General features: G+C 44.6%; 1 protein-coding gene across 2 annotated transcripts in view; it reads left to right on the top strand.

Annotated features, from left to right (window-relative positions):
* The first annotated feature begins 215 nt into the window (after positions 1-215).
* The window catches only part of Gpr176 (G protein-coupled receptor 176), a 115669-nt gene continuing 98399 nt past the window's right edge, over positions 216-17485 (top strand). For both annotated transcript variants that reach the window (XM_074065639.1, XM_074065640.1), the window contains exon 1: positions 216-988. In XM_074065639.1, the coding sequence (XP_073921740.1) occupies positions 727-988 (262 nt within the window). In that variant the 5' untranslated portion in view covers positions 216-726. The remainder of the gene's footprint in view (positions 989-17485) is intronic.

Here is a 17485-nt window from a genome sequence, read left to right as displayed (position 1 = left end):
GGCGTGATCGACGCGGAGTGGCGGGCGAGCGTGTCCCCGGGACACCGGGCCTCCCACGCTCCGCGCGAGGAAATCACGCTCGGCAGGGCCGCCTGGGCCAACATGGCGCCGGCCTCTGGGCCGCGCGAGGGGCGGGGCCGCGCGACAATCACGTGCCCGCCCCTCCCCACCCCCCCCCGGCCGCGCGTCCCCGGCTGCCTCGGGCACGCGCCGGAGCCGGGCGGCCGTGGGGGCGTAGCTACTGCCCCACGAGGGGCGCCCTCCCAGGTCCCCGCGGCGTCACGAAGCCGCGTCCCGACCTCCGAGCGCGGGTGTGGGACCAAGGGTGCGGGGTGGCGGCGCAGTGGCAAAGGTGGGGGGCTGCAGAGTGGGGTCCCCGCTGAGCTTCGAGCGCTCGGCTTGGGCGTTTTATGGGGTTCACCTCTACATTCAGCCTGGAAGCTCTCAGGATTGAAATATAGCTTCAGCCAAATGTCCTTCCCCCACTAAGGATAGGGACTCGCGAGGGGTGCCCCGGTTCCCCCGGGGGTTGGCGGGTGCGCCCCGCCAGACCCCCGCATGCCTCCGCCGGTGTCCCCGCCTCTGCGGGGCGGGCTCGGCGGCGCTCGGCCCCCGGCCCGAGCCGTGTCGCCTCCATGTGGCGGCTGATGGAGACCCAGGGGGGGTCGGGCGCGGGGCGCGGCCTCGCCTCCCTCGCACCCCGCCTCCCAGACGGCGGGGCTGGCGATGTGGAGACGTGAGGGGCCCCGCCGGCTGCCCCGGCTCTCGCTGCAGGAGACTCTCGGAGGCTGGAGGAGCCACAGCCCCACTGTCACCATGGGGCACAACGCGAGCTGGGTCCCCCGAAACGCCAGCGAGCCGCGCAACACGTCGGGCGCCGAGGCTGCGGGCGCGAACCGCAGCGCGCTCGGGGAGCCGGGCGAGGCGCAGCTGTACCGCCAGTTCACCACCGCCGTGCAGGTCGTCATCTTCGTGGGCTCGCTGCTCGGTAAGCCACCCTGCCCGAGGGCACAGCTCGGGGCTGAGGTCCACGGGGAACGGGGGGGCAGGGAGACTGACCGCGCGCAGGTGGCTCCAGGCGGGTTCAGAGTCCCCGGGCAACTGCAGGGAAGTGATGCAGGGACTGTCGCCTGCAGCCCCGAAGCTGGAAGCGGGAGAGTTCCGACAGGACAGGGCTTTGCTCCTGGACCAGGTGGGTGCCTGGTCCCGGCGGAGGTCACTCTCTCCAGACAGCCCCGGCGCAACGCTGCAGGAGGGCGCAGGGCTGCGCGCACCGTTTTCACCTCTCGTGTCGCCCAGCAGCGCGGGCGCCGCTCTTGTTTACAAATAGAAACAAAGATTCCGGGGAATTTGTTGCTGACGAAGGAATGTTACTATGTTGTTAAAGATGTGTTTTGCACTACCACCTATTCCTTATATATATTAGAAATTATTTTGAATGAGCCCTCTTTTGCGCGTAGTTCGTGACTTGGTTCTCCACAACACCGATCTACTAGTTAACAAGCCTGCAAAGTTAAACTTTCCTTTGCCTTCAGATATTCTTAAAACCCCCCACTAAAACAAAACCCACGACGCTTCTGCACCTATTGTGTGAAGTACACAATAGAGACAGAATGACACAAGACAAACACAACAACCTCAAACCACGTACCATAGATTTCTTCCTTTGTTCAGGGGGAAGAATAAGTCCAGGGACTGAAAGGGGGATTCTTCCTAATCCGGGATACTCGATCAGTTTTCAGAAGGAGCTTCAAGACATCAGTAGTGCAAAGGAATTATTATACTAGTCATTCCTTTGTACTGTGGCTGGCAAAAATGTGTGCCCACTAGTGAGAGTTACTGTGCTTTTCACGACTCTCCAAACGACTCTTAAAATGACAGATGATGCAACCAAAGCCCATTTTTATATTGAGAGTTGTCAAACATTGGCGTACTGTTTGGAAATAGGGCAAATTCTCTGATGTGGAATTTATCATGATGGAAAGCTTTGCATTGCGTGTGATCGTACGCGCAAGAGCATTCCTAAAGTTTCAAAGTGGAAATAGGTTGTTTTTCTTAGATACTTGGGAATTTCCATGAAAAAATAGCTGAAGTCAAATACACCATATTTGGGAGAATTTCAAATGTTTGGAATTTCCCTTCATATTTTCTCTAATTGTCATCACCCTGTTCCATTCTGTTGTAATATTTACCTTCCATGTTTTGTCATGAGGGCATTTTCAGGAATAGACATCACCAACGATGTGTTGATGTGTATGTGTTTTTATGAGTAGAGTGTTAACACATTAAGAAAACAAAAGTCTATGTCCAAAATATGTTCAACATTCATTTAACAAACAGAAATCACCTGATAGATGCTTGGCGTGGTGTGGGGAATACTGGTAAGGCAGGAGGAATGGCTGTCTTTACTTATGCATGTTTCCTTCGTATCTATCTATCTATCTGTCATCCATCTATCTATCAATCATCCATCTATTCATCTATCATCAGTTTTCCTTATTGGCAACTTGATTCTGAAGAAGTATAGTGTTGGGTGAATCTTTTTCATGTTTGACTCCATAAAGTTGAGTGCCATTGAGACAAAGCAGAGCATGTGTGTAAAAGACAGCTAATAGTGGATGTTCCGTGAACGGCACTTCTGCTTCCTGTGTCCTGTCTGCTCTTGAGGGTGGCATTGGGTTCAGGCATTCATAGGCAAACCCGCTCTTCCTTGAGCTCTCTTACACACAGCATGGGTGGAAAATGAGTGGCAGGTGAAACCTGCTTTCAGCCATGTATCTAAAGAGGAGACTGATTGCTCCCTGATCTTTGGTTTTACCTGGCTTGAACCAGGGAGCTATACTATATTCTCCACCCCCATTATTTGTGCCTTCCTAAGAGAGAATTCCATTTGTTCCTTTCTATTTTCAAAAGAATATAAATACAGATAGTGTTTCTGGTTTCCTTGAAAGCTTAGCTGAATCGTAATATTGCCCTGTGCCCTTGTTACTTGCTGGTTCTCTTGGTTTTTTGTTTTGTATGGATCTGATCCATTCAGACATATCTATGCACATTCAGATTTCCCTGGTAATGCCAACTGAGGCTCAGAGCTTAGGTTCCAAAGCCATGTGCAGTCAACTGCAAGGCAGATAAACTTGGGAGGTATAGTTTCAAAGCCCCAAAATGGAGAAAACTCACAGGTTAGGTGAAATTGTGGGAGGATGGACCAGTATCTAGAATAAATGACAGATTAACTAACTGGCTTTGTGTACTTATTCCTTTCTTCCCAAACATAGACAAGTGAGTTTTTCTTTCATCCCCCCCTTAAACAAATCGAAACATACTGTCCATCTTCTTTTAGAACTTTTTAGACTTTTCAGAGGCTTCCCATTATGTGAAATTGATTCCTTTGCACCACTGATGCCTTCCTTGCACCTCTTTTTGAAAACTGTTTTAGTGTCCTGTAACAGGAAAAATCCCTAGCAACTTGGAATAAATATAACATTCTGACCATAGGGAACATTATTTGCTGTGCTGAAATGAATGTAACAGTTGAATATGATATTATTCAAGTAATAGTCCTTTTGGGGGTTTGGGTAAACTAGAGCCTCAGCCTTCTGTGTACAACATCTTGGGATATCTTAGATATGTACAGGATCTTGAAAGAGAGTCAAATAATTCCCCTTCTGTAAATAGATGGCTCATACCACTTTTAGTAGTCAACAGTGTGAAATCAAAAACAAAAAATTTGGACTCTACAGGATTGGTCTTTTTCCCACTTTCCTTGGATTACCATCCAAGTGCCTGGAAAGCTGGGCTCCTTCTTGGTGCTTTGACTTAGGAACCATTAGCAGCTATGACCTAGCTTTTTCCATGTAGGCTGCACCTGCATAGATTACTCGGCATCTGTGCCTGTCATCATTGGAAACATGGAAGGATTTTTATAAATGAATTTCCTGTTACTTAAAAGAAAATGATCACTGTAGACAATAGCCAACACTTATGTGTCCTATGCTGAATTTTATTTTAAAATATAGAAGTCAGCCCTATGTATGGTTCTTATTTTTAAAGCTGTAACCCCTTTCCCTACTGTTGTGGTCTGAATACTTATATCCCGCCCCCTACCCCCCCAATTCATATGTTGCAGCTCTAACCCCAATGTGATGGTTACTTAGGAGGTGGGGCTTTGGGAGGTGGTCAAGTGTAGATGAGGTCATGAGGGTGGGGTCCTCATGATGGAATTAGTGCCAAAGAGCTAGCTCAGTCTCTCTTGTCACCATGTGAAGATGTAGCAAGAAGGGCAGCTGTCTGCAAGACAGAGAGTCCTCCCAAGAACCCAACTGCTTTGGGACTTCCTACCTTCCAGAACTGTTAGAAGTAAATGTTGCGTAAGCCACCCAGTCTATGGTATTTTGTTATATCAGTCTTGAAGACCAGTACACTTACGAATGGTCTGTAGTGAGCCACAATGAAACAGTGACCTCCAAATAAATATCCAGTTGGTCTGTCTGTGGCTTAATCTCATGAGGCAGTTATTTAAGTATTCATTTCAAAGGGAAGTGGGATGGGGTGGGACTGAGCACATAGTTCCCTGGTAGAAAAAGCACGGGAGAGGTCCTAGCGCCCACCTAGCAGAGGATGGGGAAAAAGAAAGAAAGGAAGAGTGATGGAGAGTTGACTGAGTCTGTCCAACAGATGATAGAAACACCATTTTTGCTCATGCTTATTTATAGTCTTCTAGCAAAATCCTATGCAACACCAGCAATGTTCATGGTAATTGTTTGACAGAGAAATTATATTTGTACCTTTTATACTAGTTGAAATTAACCAGATAATTAACCAGATAATGTACAGTTCTTGGGAGTTCCTTAGTTAAGTGTTTGGTAGATAATGTGTTATTGTAGTTTGTGCTTGTAATTCAGAATCATGCAAAACAATTTTTACTTAACCATAATTACAGCTGATAGTATAATATGATATCAACAGTCTTACTTCTATGTGCCATTTCTGTTTTGGCATGCCCAGAAACCTGGCAGATTACATCAAGAATAAGGTATCTTAAACTGACCTAAGGAGTTGGGAAGTGAGATCAGTAGTTAGCCCGGGTGTGTAAACCTAAAGTACCGAATCAAATTGCTTCATGTTTCTGTGATGGATGTATTCCCAACTCATTTTTTTATTTATGTATTTATTTCGGTGGTACTGGGTTTTGAATTCAGGTTCTTGTGCTTTCTCGGCAGGCCTTCCACCTCTTGAGTTCTGTTCTGCTTTAGGTATTTTTTGAATAGTGTCTCTATGCTGGAGCCACCTTGGCCCGAGATCCTCCTACTTTAAGATTTCGTCGTAGCTGGGATGACAGGCATGCACCACCATGCCCAGCTGTTTTTTGGGGGAGATGGGGGTCTTGCATACTTTTTGTCCAGGCTGTCCTCAGACTGATCCTTCTGATTGTCACCTCCCAAGTAGCTGGGATAGGATTACAGGCATGACTGCTGCACCTGGCTCAATCCATTCTTTTATAATATGTTAGGCACAGAAAATTAATCTGACCTCCATTGGGATGAAGTGCTGTGGGCAACCCTATGTCACTCCTTTCTTGGCATTCATATGTATATCTTTCTACCTGTCAATTCTGCTTAGAAGTTTTCTTTTGAAAACACTTAAAAAATAATAGTTTTATTGAAATGAAATTTATATACTCTGGAATTCACCCAATTAAAGGATGCACTTAATGACCTTTCATATATCCACATAATCATGCACCCATTCCTACTGTTTAATTCTAGAACACTTTCACCCCACAAAGAAGCCATGTACCCATTAGCAGTTGTTGTGTTTCCTCTCAGTAACCTGAGCAACAAGCAACTAGTAACCTACTGTCTCTGTGGATTTTCCCGTTCTAGATATTTCATATGTATGGAGTCACATATTATGTGGTCTTTTGTGACTGAATTCTTTCATTTGGCATGACATTTTTAGGTGTCATCCATATTGTAGTATGTGTCAGAACTTCATTCCTTTTTTATTGCTGAGTAATAGTTCCTTGTATGGATATACCACATTTTGTGTATTTATCATTTGATGGCTATTTGGGTTATTTTTTCTTTTTAGCTATCATGAATATGCTACTGTGAATATTCATATGTAGAATTGGTGGGGATACATATGTTTTCATTGTTTTTTGGGGGTATATACCTTGGAGTGGAATTATCAAGATCACAGGGTAACTCCATGTTTATCCTTTCTGGAATTGCCAGACATTTGCAAAGTCGCTGCCTCATTTTACAGTCCCACGAGCAGTGTGTGTGACGGTTCCCATTTTTTCACATCTCTGCCAGTATATGTTGTTACTTGCCTTGTGCGTGAGGTCACCCTCGTGGGCATGAAGTGGTGTCTCGCTGTTGTTTTGGTTTGCATTTCCCTAGTGGCTAGGGATATTGAGCAGCTTCTCAAGTGCTTCTTATTCATTTGTAGGGTTTCTTTTTATTGTTGAATTGTAAGAATTCCTTACCTATTCAAGATACCAGACCCCTAGCAAATATATGATTTAAAAATATTTTCTCTTCTTTTGTGTGGTGTCTTTTCCCTTCCTTACTTCTTTGGTGGTGCAGGGGATGGACTCAGGGCCTTTTGCTTTTAGTTTGTTTTTCAGATAGTGTCTGCACTTTTGCCCTGTTAGGCCTCAGATTGACTGTCCTACCTGCATAGCTGGGATTATAGGTGTGGGCCACCTTGCCCAGCCTCCTTTCACTTTCTTGGTGGTGTCCTTTGAAAGCACAGAGGGTTTTTTGTTTTTGTGTTTGGTGGTTTTAGGGATAAAACCCAGGGCCTTCTGCATGCGAGGCAAGTGCTGTACCACTGAGCCATAGCCATGCGAGTTTTTAATGAAGTCATTTAGCTTGTTGTTGCATGTGTCCTTGGTGTCATGTCTCAGAAACCAGTGTCTGATGCAAGGCTACTGTTATGTTCTCTTGTGAGAGGTTTGTAGTGTGGCTCTTTGATCCATTTGTGTTCATTTTTGCGTATCTTGTAAGTTAGGAACATTCATTCCTTTGCATGTGGACAGCCAGTTGTCCCAGCACCATTTGTTGAAATGACAATTCTGTTCCCTTTGTGTTATTTTGTTACTTGTGAAAACCTTTAATTTCTTTCTTCTCTTTTTTTTTTGGGGGGGGGCATACTTGGATTTGAACTCAGGGCCTAATGCTTGCTAGGCAGGTGCTCTACCACTTGAGCCACAACCCTGGCCCTTTCTGCTTATATTTTGTTTTTGAGATATGGTGTCCCTAACTTTGTCTGGGCTGACCTTGGTAAATTTGTGTGACTCTGCATAGCATGATATGCTCTTGTTTCTGGGGAATGGCACGACACCTCTTTCAATGGCAGTCTGTCTTACCTGTAAATCAAATCCCAGGTATGTTTTAAAGCAATTGTAATTTTAAGCATGTATGTCAGATTGCTACCTTAGAGTGCATGTTAGGTCTCCTGTGCTCATGCATGCTTGGTCATTTCCTTGTGTGTTTCTGAGTATTTGATTATGAGCCCTTCTGTTTTTTCTGAAGCATTCTGTGAGGTCTTGCCCATAGGCCTGGCCTTCAGGATAGTGTGACATTTTCTCTTGCAAGGTGTCTCAGGGTTATCACCAAAGAGCTTAACCACAGGAAAAGACAAATTTCCTTGTTAGTTCTCTGAGGTAGGGAATAGTTTTTCAGCCTCTTTTTTTCTTAAGTGGCCACCCTTTGATGATTTTGGCTTCCTGAAGGGTTTCTACTTCCAATTCTGTTTCTGGGTGAGGGTTTAGTACTCAGTTCTACATGGTTAGTGAAACCTGAATTTTTTTTTTATTTTTATTTTTTTTATTATTCATATGTGCATACAAGGCTTGGTTTATTTCTCCCCCCTGCCCCCACCCCCTCCCTTACCACCCACTCCACCCCCTCCCGCTCCCCCCCTCAATACCCAGCAGAAACTATTTTGCCCTTATCTCTAATTTTGTTGTAGAGAGAGTATAAGCAATAATAGGAAGGAACAAGGGGTTTTGCTGGTTGAGATAAAGATAGCTATACAGGGCATTGACTCACATTGATTTCCTGTGCGTGGGTGTTACCTTCTAGGTTAATTCTTTTTGATCTAACCTTTTCTCTAGTACCTGGTCCCCTTTTCCTATTGGCCTCAGTTGCTTTAAGGTATCTGCTTTAGTTTCTCTGCGTTAAGGGCAACAAATGCTAGCTAGTTTTTTAGGTGTCTTACCTATCCTCACCCCTCCCTTGTGTGCTCTCGCTTTTATCATGTGCTCATAGTCCAATCCCATTGTTGTGTTTGCCCTTGATCTAATGTCCACATATGAGGGAGAACATACGATTTTTGGTTTTTTGAGCCAGGCTAACCTCACTCAGAATGATGTTCTCCAATTCCATCCATTTACCAGCGAATGATAACATTTCGTTCTTCTTCATGGCTGCATAAAATTCCATTGTGTATAGATACCACATTGAAACCTGAATTTAACTGTGAAAAAAAGCATCCCTCAGTGCAGGCACTCTGCATTCTTGTTTCATGTCTTAGAGAATTTCCTTTCGTATTTTGTAAGCTCAGCTATTAACTTAAAGATGTGTTTCATTTTTCTCAGCATTTATAGCCATTTGTAGCAGTACACTAAGTTCATAGAAATTCAGTGTGCCATGTTGCCAGAATCAGAAGTCGAACAATAAGTAAAACATGAAAATCAAAAAGTGGAACGATTGCCAGGACACGGTGCTTGAAGACACTTAACCAAATTTAAATCGTTATCAAGTAGGGCTGTGAGGTCTGGTTAGAGTAAAAACACCTTGGAAGGTTAAGGAAGACTTGCAGGGGAGTGAGGGAGAGAGCTCAGGACCCCGTGTGAAATCCACCTAAAAGCACTAAGGACGTGACTGTCCGCTTCTGTAGTGTCAATATTTGACCATCTGTGACCTTTAAATACTACAATTTTACATGGCTCAAACTAACTTTTGGAGTTTTTTTATTTTTAAACAAACATTTGTGTTGAAATAAGTTAGGGTTAATAGAGGTATATTAAAAATTTTTTGTAAGAGAGCTACCTGATTACAAAATATTGGAATATTAATGATATACAAATTCAGGTTGGATATCGGAATATTTGTGATAGACAAATTTGAGTTTGGATGTGAAAATAAGAACCCTTGTGTTTTGAGAGACCCTGGATGGGGTAAAGTTGTCTGAAGTTCAGGGAGAGTTTTGGAAAGAGCACTTAAACCCACTTGTATCTCAAGGACCTGGTTTTGATACACAGTGTGGGACTTTAGTAAATTTTATTGGATGAATGAGTAAAATTTGCCTTTCTATTACTTTGGACTCATAAAACAAAGTCATTTCTCTGTCTTTTTAACCTCAAAGTTCCTTGGTAGCTGAGCACGTAGCCCTTGGGTCAAATGCAGAGCCCACAGCTTGAGTGAGACAAACTCACTCCTCAGGAAAGGAGTGGGGCAAGCCTGAGGTTTGGAGGGGGGGGGACAGACTTGCGATTTTCCGTCAAAATAGCTTTAAACTCAATTTTAGTATTGCTGTACCTGTTGTGTGAATGACTGTTTCCAGAACTCCTGCTTCTAAGCTTAGATCATTTGGTAATTGTGGAATTAATTAATTATACAGTTGTGATTTGCATAAGCTTGATTCGGCTAAAAGTCCTTCATGAAGCATTATCAAGGATTACTGACAAGAGGAGACCAATTAATAAATAAAGTCTCTTGAAATGAACCAAGCCTTGTATGCACATATGAATAATAAAAGAAAAATGAAAAAAAAAAAAAAAAAAGAAAACCATTCAGCAATGTTATCCAGAAAAAAAAAATAAATAAATAAAGTCTCTTGACATACTGTGAGGTGGGCCCAAAACTCAGTAAGCTAGTCAGGAGCTCCCAACACTCCTAATTATCATTGTATCAGTTAAAAAACAAAACACCCTTCACCACCCCCCCACATATACTCTCTTCTTCTGATGGCCTCTCAGAAGACTCAGAGCTCCTACTTAGCAGATTTGTGGTGTCTCTTGCTTTGCATCCGAACATCTTATAGAGAAATGTCTTCAAGGTGACTCGAGCAACATTTGCTTCAGTGGCCACACTGAGAAATGATTCTTTCTGGCTCACGCTAGAAATTGTGTTCACTAAATCTGAGACCGTGGAAAACTCTGAGCCACAAGTGCTAGGCACTCCAGCACTTTAAATAGAGCTAACAAATTATCGTAAATCCCCACTTATAAATAACAGATGCTAACATTTTATAATATTTGTTTTAGGCCTTTAAAAATATTTACTATTTCTTTCAAATCTTTTCATAATAACTGTTTTCATATTTTGTCAAAATAAGCCAAAGATCCTGGATACAGTTGAGTGTCCTCTGTGCCTCTTAGCCTGTTCTGTTCCTTCTCCTTCAGAGCCCATCCTGCACTGGATTTGGGGGGCAGTACAAATTGCCTCCCTGCTCTTGGCCTATTGCTTCTGCCTGATGTTTGCTTGTGATCATGGAGTTTTACCAGTTAATCTTAGTCAACGCCTATTACATGGGTACATGATCCATGTGCAGTGCTGATTTCCCAGTGGTAGCTGACTAGTTTCGAAAGACAATGTACACCTGAAGTTCAGGAAACTCATAGAAGGTCTCTACTGAGGACACTGTGGAGCTTTGGTGATGGGAGAGGAATGCTTCCTGGTAATCTGCCAACACAGTAACTACCTAACAAGAAGGCTACGTCCACCTCGATTGTACCTTGGGCTTCAGTTTATGACACATACTGTTCCATCATCATAGCAACCTTATGAAATGATGTAGGGAACATTTTCTCTTTGCTTTTTCTCACCAGCCCTCTCCCAGCAGCACCCATTAGTGACTCTGCCCTGAAGTGTCCAGCAAGGTACTTAGTTGTAGATAGCTGAGTGGGTTAGTTTTCCATCACTGTGACAAAATGCCTAAGACAACCTATAAGAAGCAAAGGTTTATTTTAGTTCATGGTCACAGAGTTGGCCTGTGGCAAGGCAGAGCCTCCTGGTAGGAGTGCATGGTGGAGCAAAGCTGGTCACCTCACAACAGCACAGAGGAAGAGACAGGAAGGGTGAGCTCCCAATGACTTAGCTTCCTCCCCTAAGCTCCACCCCCTAAAGCTTCTACCATGTTCCAGCAGCTCCACAAGCTGGGGAGCATGCCTTCAACATATGGGCCTTTGGGGGATGCCAGGGCCAAGCTGTGTCAAGATCCTGCTGTCAAAAGAGGGCACAGATACAGAAGCACTCAGTGAGGAAAACATTTGCTCGTGAAGATGGGTTGCAGGGAGCTCGGGCTCGCCAGATGAAGTAAACTGCAGGTTTACCTAGTATACAGTCACTGTGCTCATTGAGATAAAGGGCAGTTGTTTCATACAGCCTCAAAGATGGTACCGTGCCTTCAGATACAAGTATTGCAAAAGCCAATAAAGTTATAAAACAACAAAGTTGGGTTTGGTTTTGGTAGTATTAGGTTTGAACTCAAGGCCTTATACTTGGTAGGTAGGTGCTCTGCTACTTGAGCCATGCCCCCAGCTCTTTTTGCTTTATTTTCCAGATACAGCCTCATGTTTTTGCACAGAGCCAGCCTGGAACAATGATCCTTTTACCTATGCCTTTCAAGTAGCTGGGATTACAGGCATGAGTTATCATGCCTGGCCATAAACTTGTCAGTAACTTAAAAAGGCTCAAGATTTAATTTCTTTTGGGGATCAGAATTAGAGTAGTTTTTTTTCAAAAATATTCATTTATTTTTTGAGAGGGGAGGAGCTCAGGTAAAGGGTCTTTTATTTTCCTACCCTGACTATAGGAATAATTTGCAGGTTTGCACAATACAGCATAGCATGGTGTTAGTTTTATTTTTATACCAAACTAGTCATTTTATGAAGAAAGAAATTTGTTATAGGTCATTAGGTGCTTTTAGGATTTACGGGAGGGTCTGGGAACCAAGCCTGGATGCCTGTGGAGAAATATGTACAAATATACCACGGGCTCTACAGAAACCCTGAAGCTGTGACCATGACTGGAGAGAAACTGTCTGTGTCTTAACCACAGACAGCTGGCCCAGAAGAACCAGAGGCACCTGTCCCCTCTGCACCTACCGAGAAACCTGCTGGTCTGGTGCCTCTGCCCTAGCCACCACCTCACGTGAGACCTGTCCTCTCTCCTCAGGAACATCTGCTCACTAGGACCTGGATTCTAATCTGTACCCTTGCCACAAGATTGTCTGAACAGCAGTGATTTTAGCTTTTCAGCCTTTGTGGCAAAGGGTAGTAGATGGTTAAAAGAATTACAGAGGGAATATTCATTGAGCAAAACTGTAGTACCTGCCACCTTCTCTTTCAAGTGATTCTTCCTTTTTTTTTTGTGGGATTGGGGTTTGAACTTGGGACTCATTTGCAAAGCAGGTGCAAAGCAGTTTGAACTACACCTCCAGTCCATTTTGCTCTGGCTAATAGGGTTTTGCAAACTATTTGCCCAGGCTTGTCTCAAACTGCTACCCTCTTGATCTCAGTCTCCCAAGTAGCTAGGATGACAGGTGTGAGCCACGGGAGCCCGGCTTTTGTGTGATTCTTATATGGCTGCCCCTCACTCTGTACAGCCCCACTCCCATCCTGGGATGCAAGGGTGGGGTTATGACCAGCCCTTGCCGATTAAGTCCTGTTTTCCTGTCCACAGTGATAGGCCAGGGCTGGTCATGAGATGGAAGCTTGACCTGTCAGTAATTAAAGTCCTTGGTAGAGAGAAGACTCTTTGTAACAGAGTTGCTAAGCAGCCATAATGGAAACCAGGAGGTGTCTGCTTGGGAAAGAATGATGAGAGGAAAGCAGAGGTGAGGATGATATGGGGAGAGAGAAAAAAAAGACATAAACAAGGGGGAAGAACGGGAGAGACACAATAAACGAATCCTGATTTCCCAGAGGACCAGGGCTTCATTCTTTCCCTGTGTTTTCCAGTTCCACAAACCAAAAACATCCAAATCTCCTTCATAACTTAAGCTTGCTTGAGTAGAGTTTGTCACCCACAACAGAACTGACAGTGGTTTTTTTTTTGAAATCACTGTTCACATCCTATAGATGGGTAAAGACATATGTTTGGTTAATAGCCCATTTCTCTAGTCCACCAGGGCCTGAAGCCATGGACATTGGGTGCTCAGGAGGAGTGGTGACTGAAACCCAGAGCCTGGAGGATTGAGGAGGGGCTGGAGAGGGCCTGGCAGCTGGGGCGACACTCCCAGGCACGGAAGCGGTTTGTGAGGTCTGGCAGGGGAAGAGGTCAGGTGTGAAGGTTGTGCTCAGGCTCTAGGAGTCATGAGCTCAGGTTGTAAAGGCACTGGAAGCAAGGATGGTAGAGGGTTGTGGGTGTGCAGGGGCAGGAATCCAGAGGAGACTTGCTGGACTGGGAAACATTTGGCAGCTGTCCTGAACCAGCATACAGTCTCTGATTCTTTTTTATCTCTTGGTTGATCATCTATATTCAATCGACAGCTTTTTACACAGAAGTAGTTGTTGGTAGTAATTAGAAAACCCCAGAAACAAGGAAAGAAACTGAACGATGTTAGGAAGGGAAATGCTGCCATCAGTAGCTGGAACTTCCCAGAAGATGGTGAGCTCAGTCGTGTCTGGGGTGGAAGCGACTTCTGCCTTCCTGAGTGTTCACCCGCTGTGGTCGGTGGGCAAGGGTGAGGGTCAGTATAGGGAAACAGCCTCACCACAGTCAGCTTGCATGTGTGCAGGAAGTCCTGGCCACCTGGCAGGTGTGTGGTTGGAGGAGTGAGCTGCTCTGTGTTTTCTGCTTCATGTGACCAGTGGCCAGCTCTCAGGATGGATGATGGTGAGGCTGACCTGAGTATGGTCAACTGATAGAGCTGAGGGCTTGGAGGGCCTGAGTGCTCTGCTAACACAAGGTCCAGATGTCTACGTGCGGAGACAGTTGTGGGCCAGCCTCTCGAGGGAAAACAGTACAAAGATGGAAGGCACAGAGCACTTGGTGGAAGGTGGAGAGGGGCAAAGCAGAGCGATCCCCAGCAGCCTCCCCACTCCCTCTCAGTTTCTTTCACACAGCAGGGTTGATACCACAAAAGGCCATTGACCTTGCTTGGCTGTGCTGTCTGCCCTGGAATGTTCTTTCCTATTGCTTCCCATGCTGTGACAGAATCTCACTATGTATCCCTGGCTGGCCCTGAACTCATAATCCTCCTCCTCAGTCTGCTTGCTGCAGTGTTGGGATTATATGTGTGTACCACTACACTCAGCTGCCATTCTTTTTTTTTTTTTTTTTTAGTGTTGGTGGGGATAGAACCCAGCACCTTGAACATGGTACGCAAGTATTCAACACCTGAGCTACCTCCCCAGCCTCCGGCTTTGCCATTTCAAATTGCATTCAAATGTCACTTCTGAGGGTGCTTCCCTGACCACTTACTTAAAATAGATCACTTCAGTTCTGTCACATCGCCCTGTTTGTAGCAGTCATAACCCTGGAAATTACCTTGTTCTTGTAGTGTTCTGTCCCCATCTGTGTGAGGGGAGGGACTTTGTTTCAAGTCTTGCTGTGTCCCCAACCTCTAGAATAGTGCCTTGCCCATAGTTGGGGCTCACTAAGTAGTGACTGATTGAATGAAATGCTGGAGACAAATAGTACAGTTAATTAAATACCCACTTTCTTGATTTGTGTTAGACTTAGGGAACCTGTGGAAATGAATATGAATTGTGTCCACAGCCAGGATTCAGACACACACAGCAGTGTCCAGTGGCCTGAAGAGGTAGGTGCTTACAAAAGAGACAGCTGGTCTCATGATTGGAAATCCACAAGGTCAGGAATTATAGCCTGATATAAATTAGAGTGAACCTGTAAAATAAAACAGGAAGCATTTTGAGGCAGACAGCTTAGTGTAGATGGGGATGTCATCACAGATTTTGGAGCCTTTTGGATTCTAGGTCAGAAGTATTGCTAGTAGCCTTACCTTTCCTACGGGAGAGAGTCTGGGAGGCACATGTTGTCATCAGGGAATTCCAGGTGACATTTGGCTGCCTGTGGCTCCCAGGTATGTGGGATCAGAGTGCTGCCTGTGAGTTTCTATCAACTGTTAGGGAGCCACCACTCCGACTGTCCATCTGGGAAGCTTCACAGTGGGTGGGAACAGTTGAATAAGGACTGAAAACAATAGAATACTTTAACTCCAGTCAAAGTAACTGGAAAATATTTTTGCACAAATGAGTGCAGAAGATTTAGCAAGGGAGTCAGATAAAGTGTCGTCTGCTGATAGGACACGTGCCAGTATAATAAAGGTGGGTCATTCCTTTCCAGCCACTTGTGCTCACATAGCTTTCAGTATTTTAAAAACTAGACTGCTTTTACTTTGAAGTAATTACAGATTCACAAAAGAAACAATTTGAAGAGATGCCTGCACCCTTTATCCAGTTTCCCCCAGTGTTAACATCTTGCAGTGCTCGGACACGTGTTATGTGGTCTGTGTGTAAGATGGGTTCGGTATCTTAACTGAATCTGCCAGTGCAAGGATTCCTTTTGTACTTTATAGCCACACCCTCTTCTCTCCCACCCCAACCCTTGCTTGTCCTTGGCAGCCACCAGTGTGTTTCCCATTTCTATAATCGTGTCATTTCACGAGCATTATATAAATGGAATAATATGGAATATAACCCTTTGGGATTTTTTTCCCCCACTCAGTGTATTTCTCTGGAGATTCATCTAAATTGTTGCATTCTTTTAAGAGTTTGTTCCTTTTTTATTGCAAGTCCATTTATACAACCTTCTTGAATGAAAGCATGGACAGCCCCCCCCCCTTTCTGATTATTCTTTTTTTTTTTGAGGCAATGGGGCTTGAACTCAGGGACTCATGCTTGCTAGGCAGGTGCTTCTACCATTTGAGCCACTCTGCCTTGTTTTTTTTTTTTTTTTGTGATGGGTCTTTTCTTTCTTAAAATAAATTTTTATTAGGATATATTCATGATACGGGGGGGGGAGGTTCATAGTGACAATTCCGATTAGACTTATATTGTACATTGGTTACATTGCCCCCACCATCTCTCCCCCTCAGCCCCCTCCCCACCCCTCTTAAAGCAATTGCAAGAGATTTTCTAGTTCTGTTTCATATGAAGTCCATCTACCATATACTGTGTGATGGGTTTTTTTTTCTGAGATATAGTCTCCAGAACTGTTTGCCCCAGGCTGGCTTCAAACAATGATCTTCCTGACCTCTTTCTCCTGAGTAGATAGGATTCCAGGCATGAGCCACAGACACCTGGTTACATATGGATTTTAAAAGAGAGGTTTTTAGGGCTCAGGGACTCACACCTGTAGTCCCAGCTACTTGGGAGATGGAGATTGGGAGGATCTGTGACCCAGGCAAACAGTGTGAGACCATAGCTGAAGAATGACTAGGGCAAAAAGGACTGGAGGTGTGCTCGAGTGGTAGAGCATCTGTTTAGAGCAAGTGCAAGGCCCTGAGTTCAAAACCCAGGATGGAAAAAAAAAGAGATAGTTACAGAGAGAGGTCATAAACTTTGAGCTGTGAATTCCTGTGTCTGGGGACAATGGTGCCTCCTTTTTTTCACTTATCCCATTGGGTGACCTCTTCAGGAAGCCCAGAGTAGCAGCAACTGAGTTAACTTCAGGTCAGCATGCCTTATCCAAAGTTCCAAATAATTTATTACTTGTTCCAAATAAAGTCATTGAGAGAGTGACTCGGATTAAGGATGACTTTGTATTTTCTGAGCAAGAATGTTTGAGGACTCATCTGCCTTTTATTAGTGGGCATGAGCTCTTCACTCCCTGTCACCTGGGTGTCCCCATGTCTACTCATTTACACTTTTAATTACAGCTACTTTTTGTTGGGGCTTACTGTGCAGTTTCTTCAGAGCAGAAACACTTTCAGAGGTTGCTAAGTGGAAAGGAAAGAATAACTCTCTATAGTCAACGTGAGTGTGAATTTAATTTCCAGGAACACAGAGTTCAAGAAGGACTCAAGCAGAGCCATCGTAATCAAATCTCAGTTTCCCAACCCTCTCATTGATGGATGAGAATAGCACCTTTTGTAGTTGTTCTGTCATTTCAGTGGCTTGCTCCCAAGGTTGCAAATCGTTAGCAGCCATGAAAGTGCAAACGCTGAGGAGCCCTAGCAGGAGGCTTTCTGTCTCTGCACAGGAAAGACAAAATGAGGGACTAGAGGGTAACTGCCTGTTCTCTGCAGTTAAGATTGGATGGAACTTCTCTCTGAAGAGCACCAAATCTTTCTCTCTGAAGAAATTGTTGTTTCTTGTTAGTAACAAATTAATGGGCTCTAGCTGGAGGGGAATCATAGTAGGTTCAGGGGAAGGTGAAGGTGTCTGGCCTGGCCTGCACTGATGGTCAGTCAGTTTACCTCTCTGTAATCTTAATTGCAAGGCAGAGGTTCTTAGATGTAGTAGGCATAAAAATCACTTGTTAGAGATGCAGATTCCTGAGTT

This window comes from Castor canadensis, chromosome 2 (assembly GCF_047511655.1).
Source record: "Castor canadensis chromosome 2, mCasCan1.hap1v2, whole genome shotgun sequence".
In the NCBI taxonomy this organism is placed as follows: Eukaryota; Metazoa; Chordata; class Mammalia; order Rodentia; family Castoridae; genus Castor; species Castor canadensis.
The sequence above is the reverse complement of the archived record's forward strand: the minus strand, read 5'-3'. Positions and strand labels throughout refer to the sequence as shown.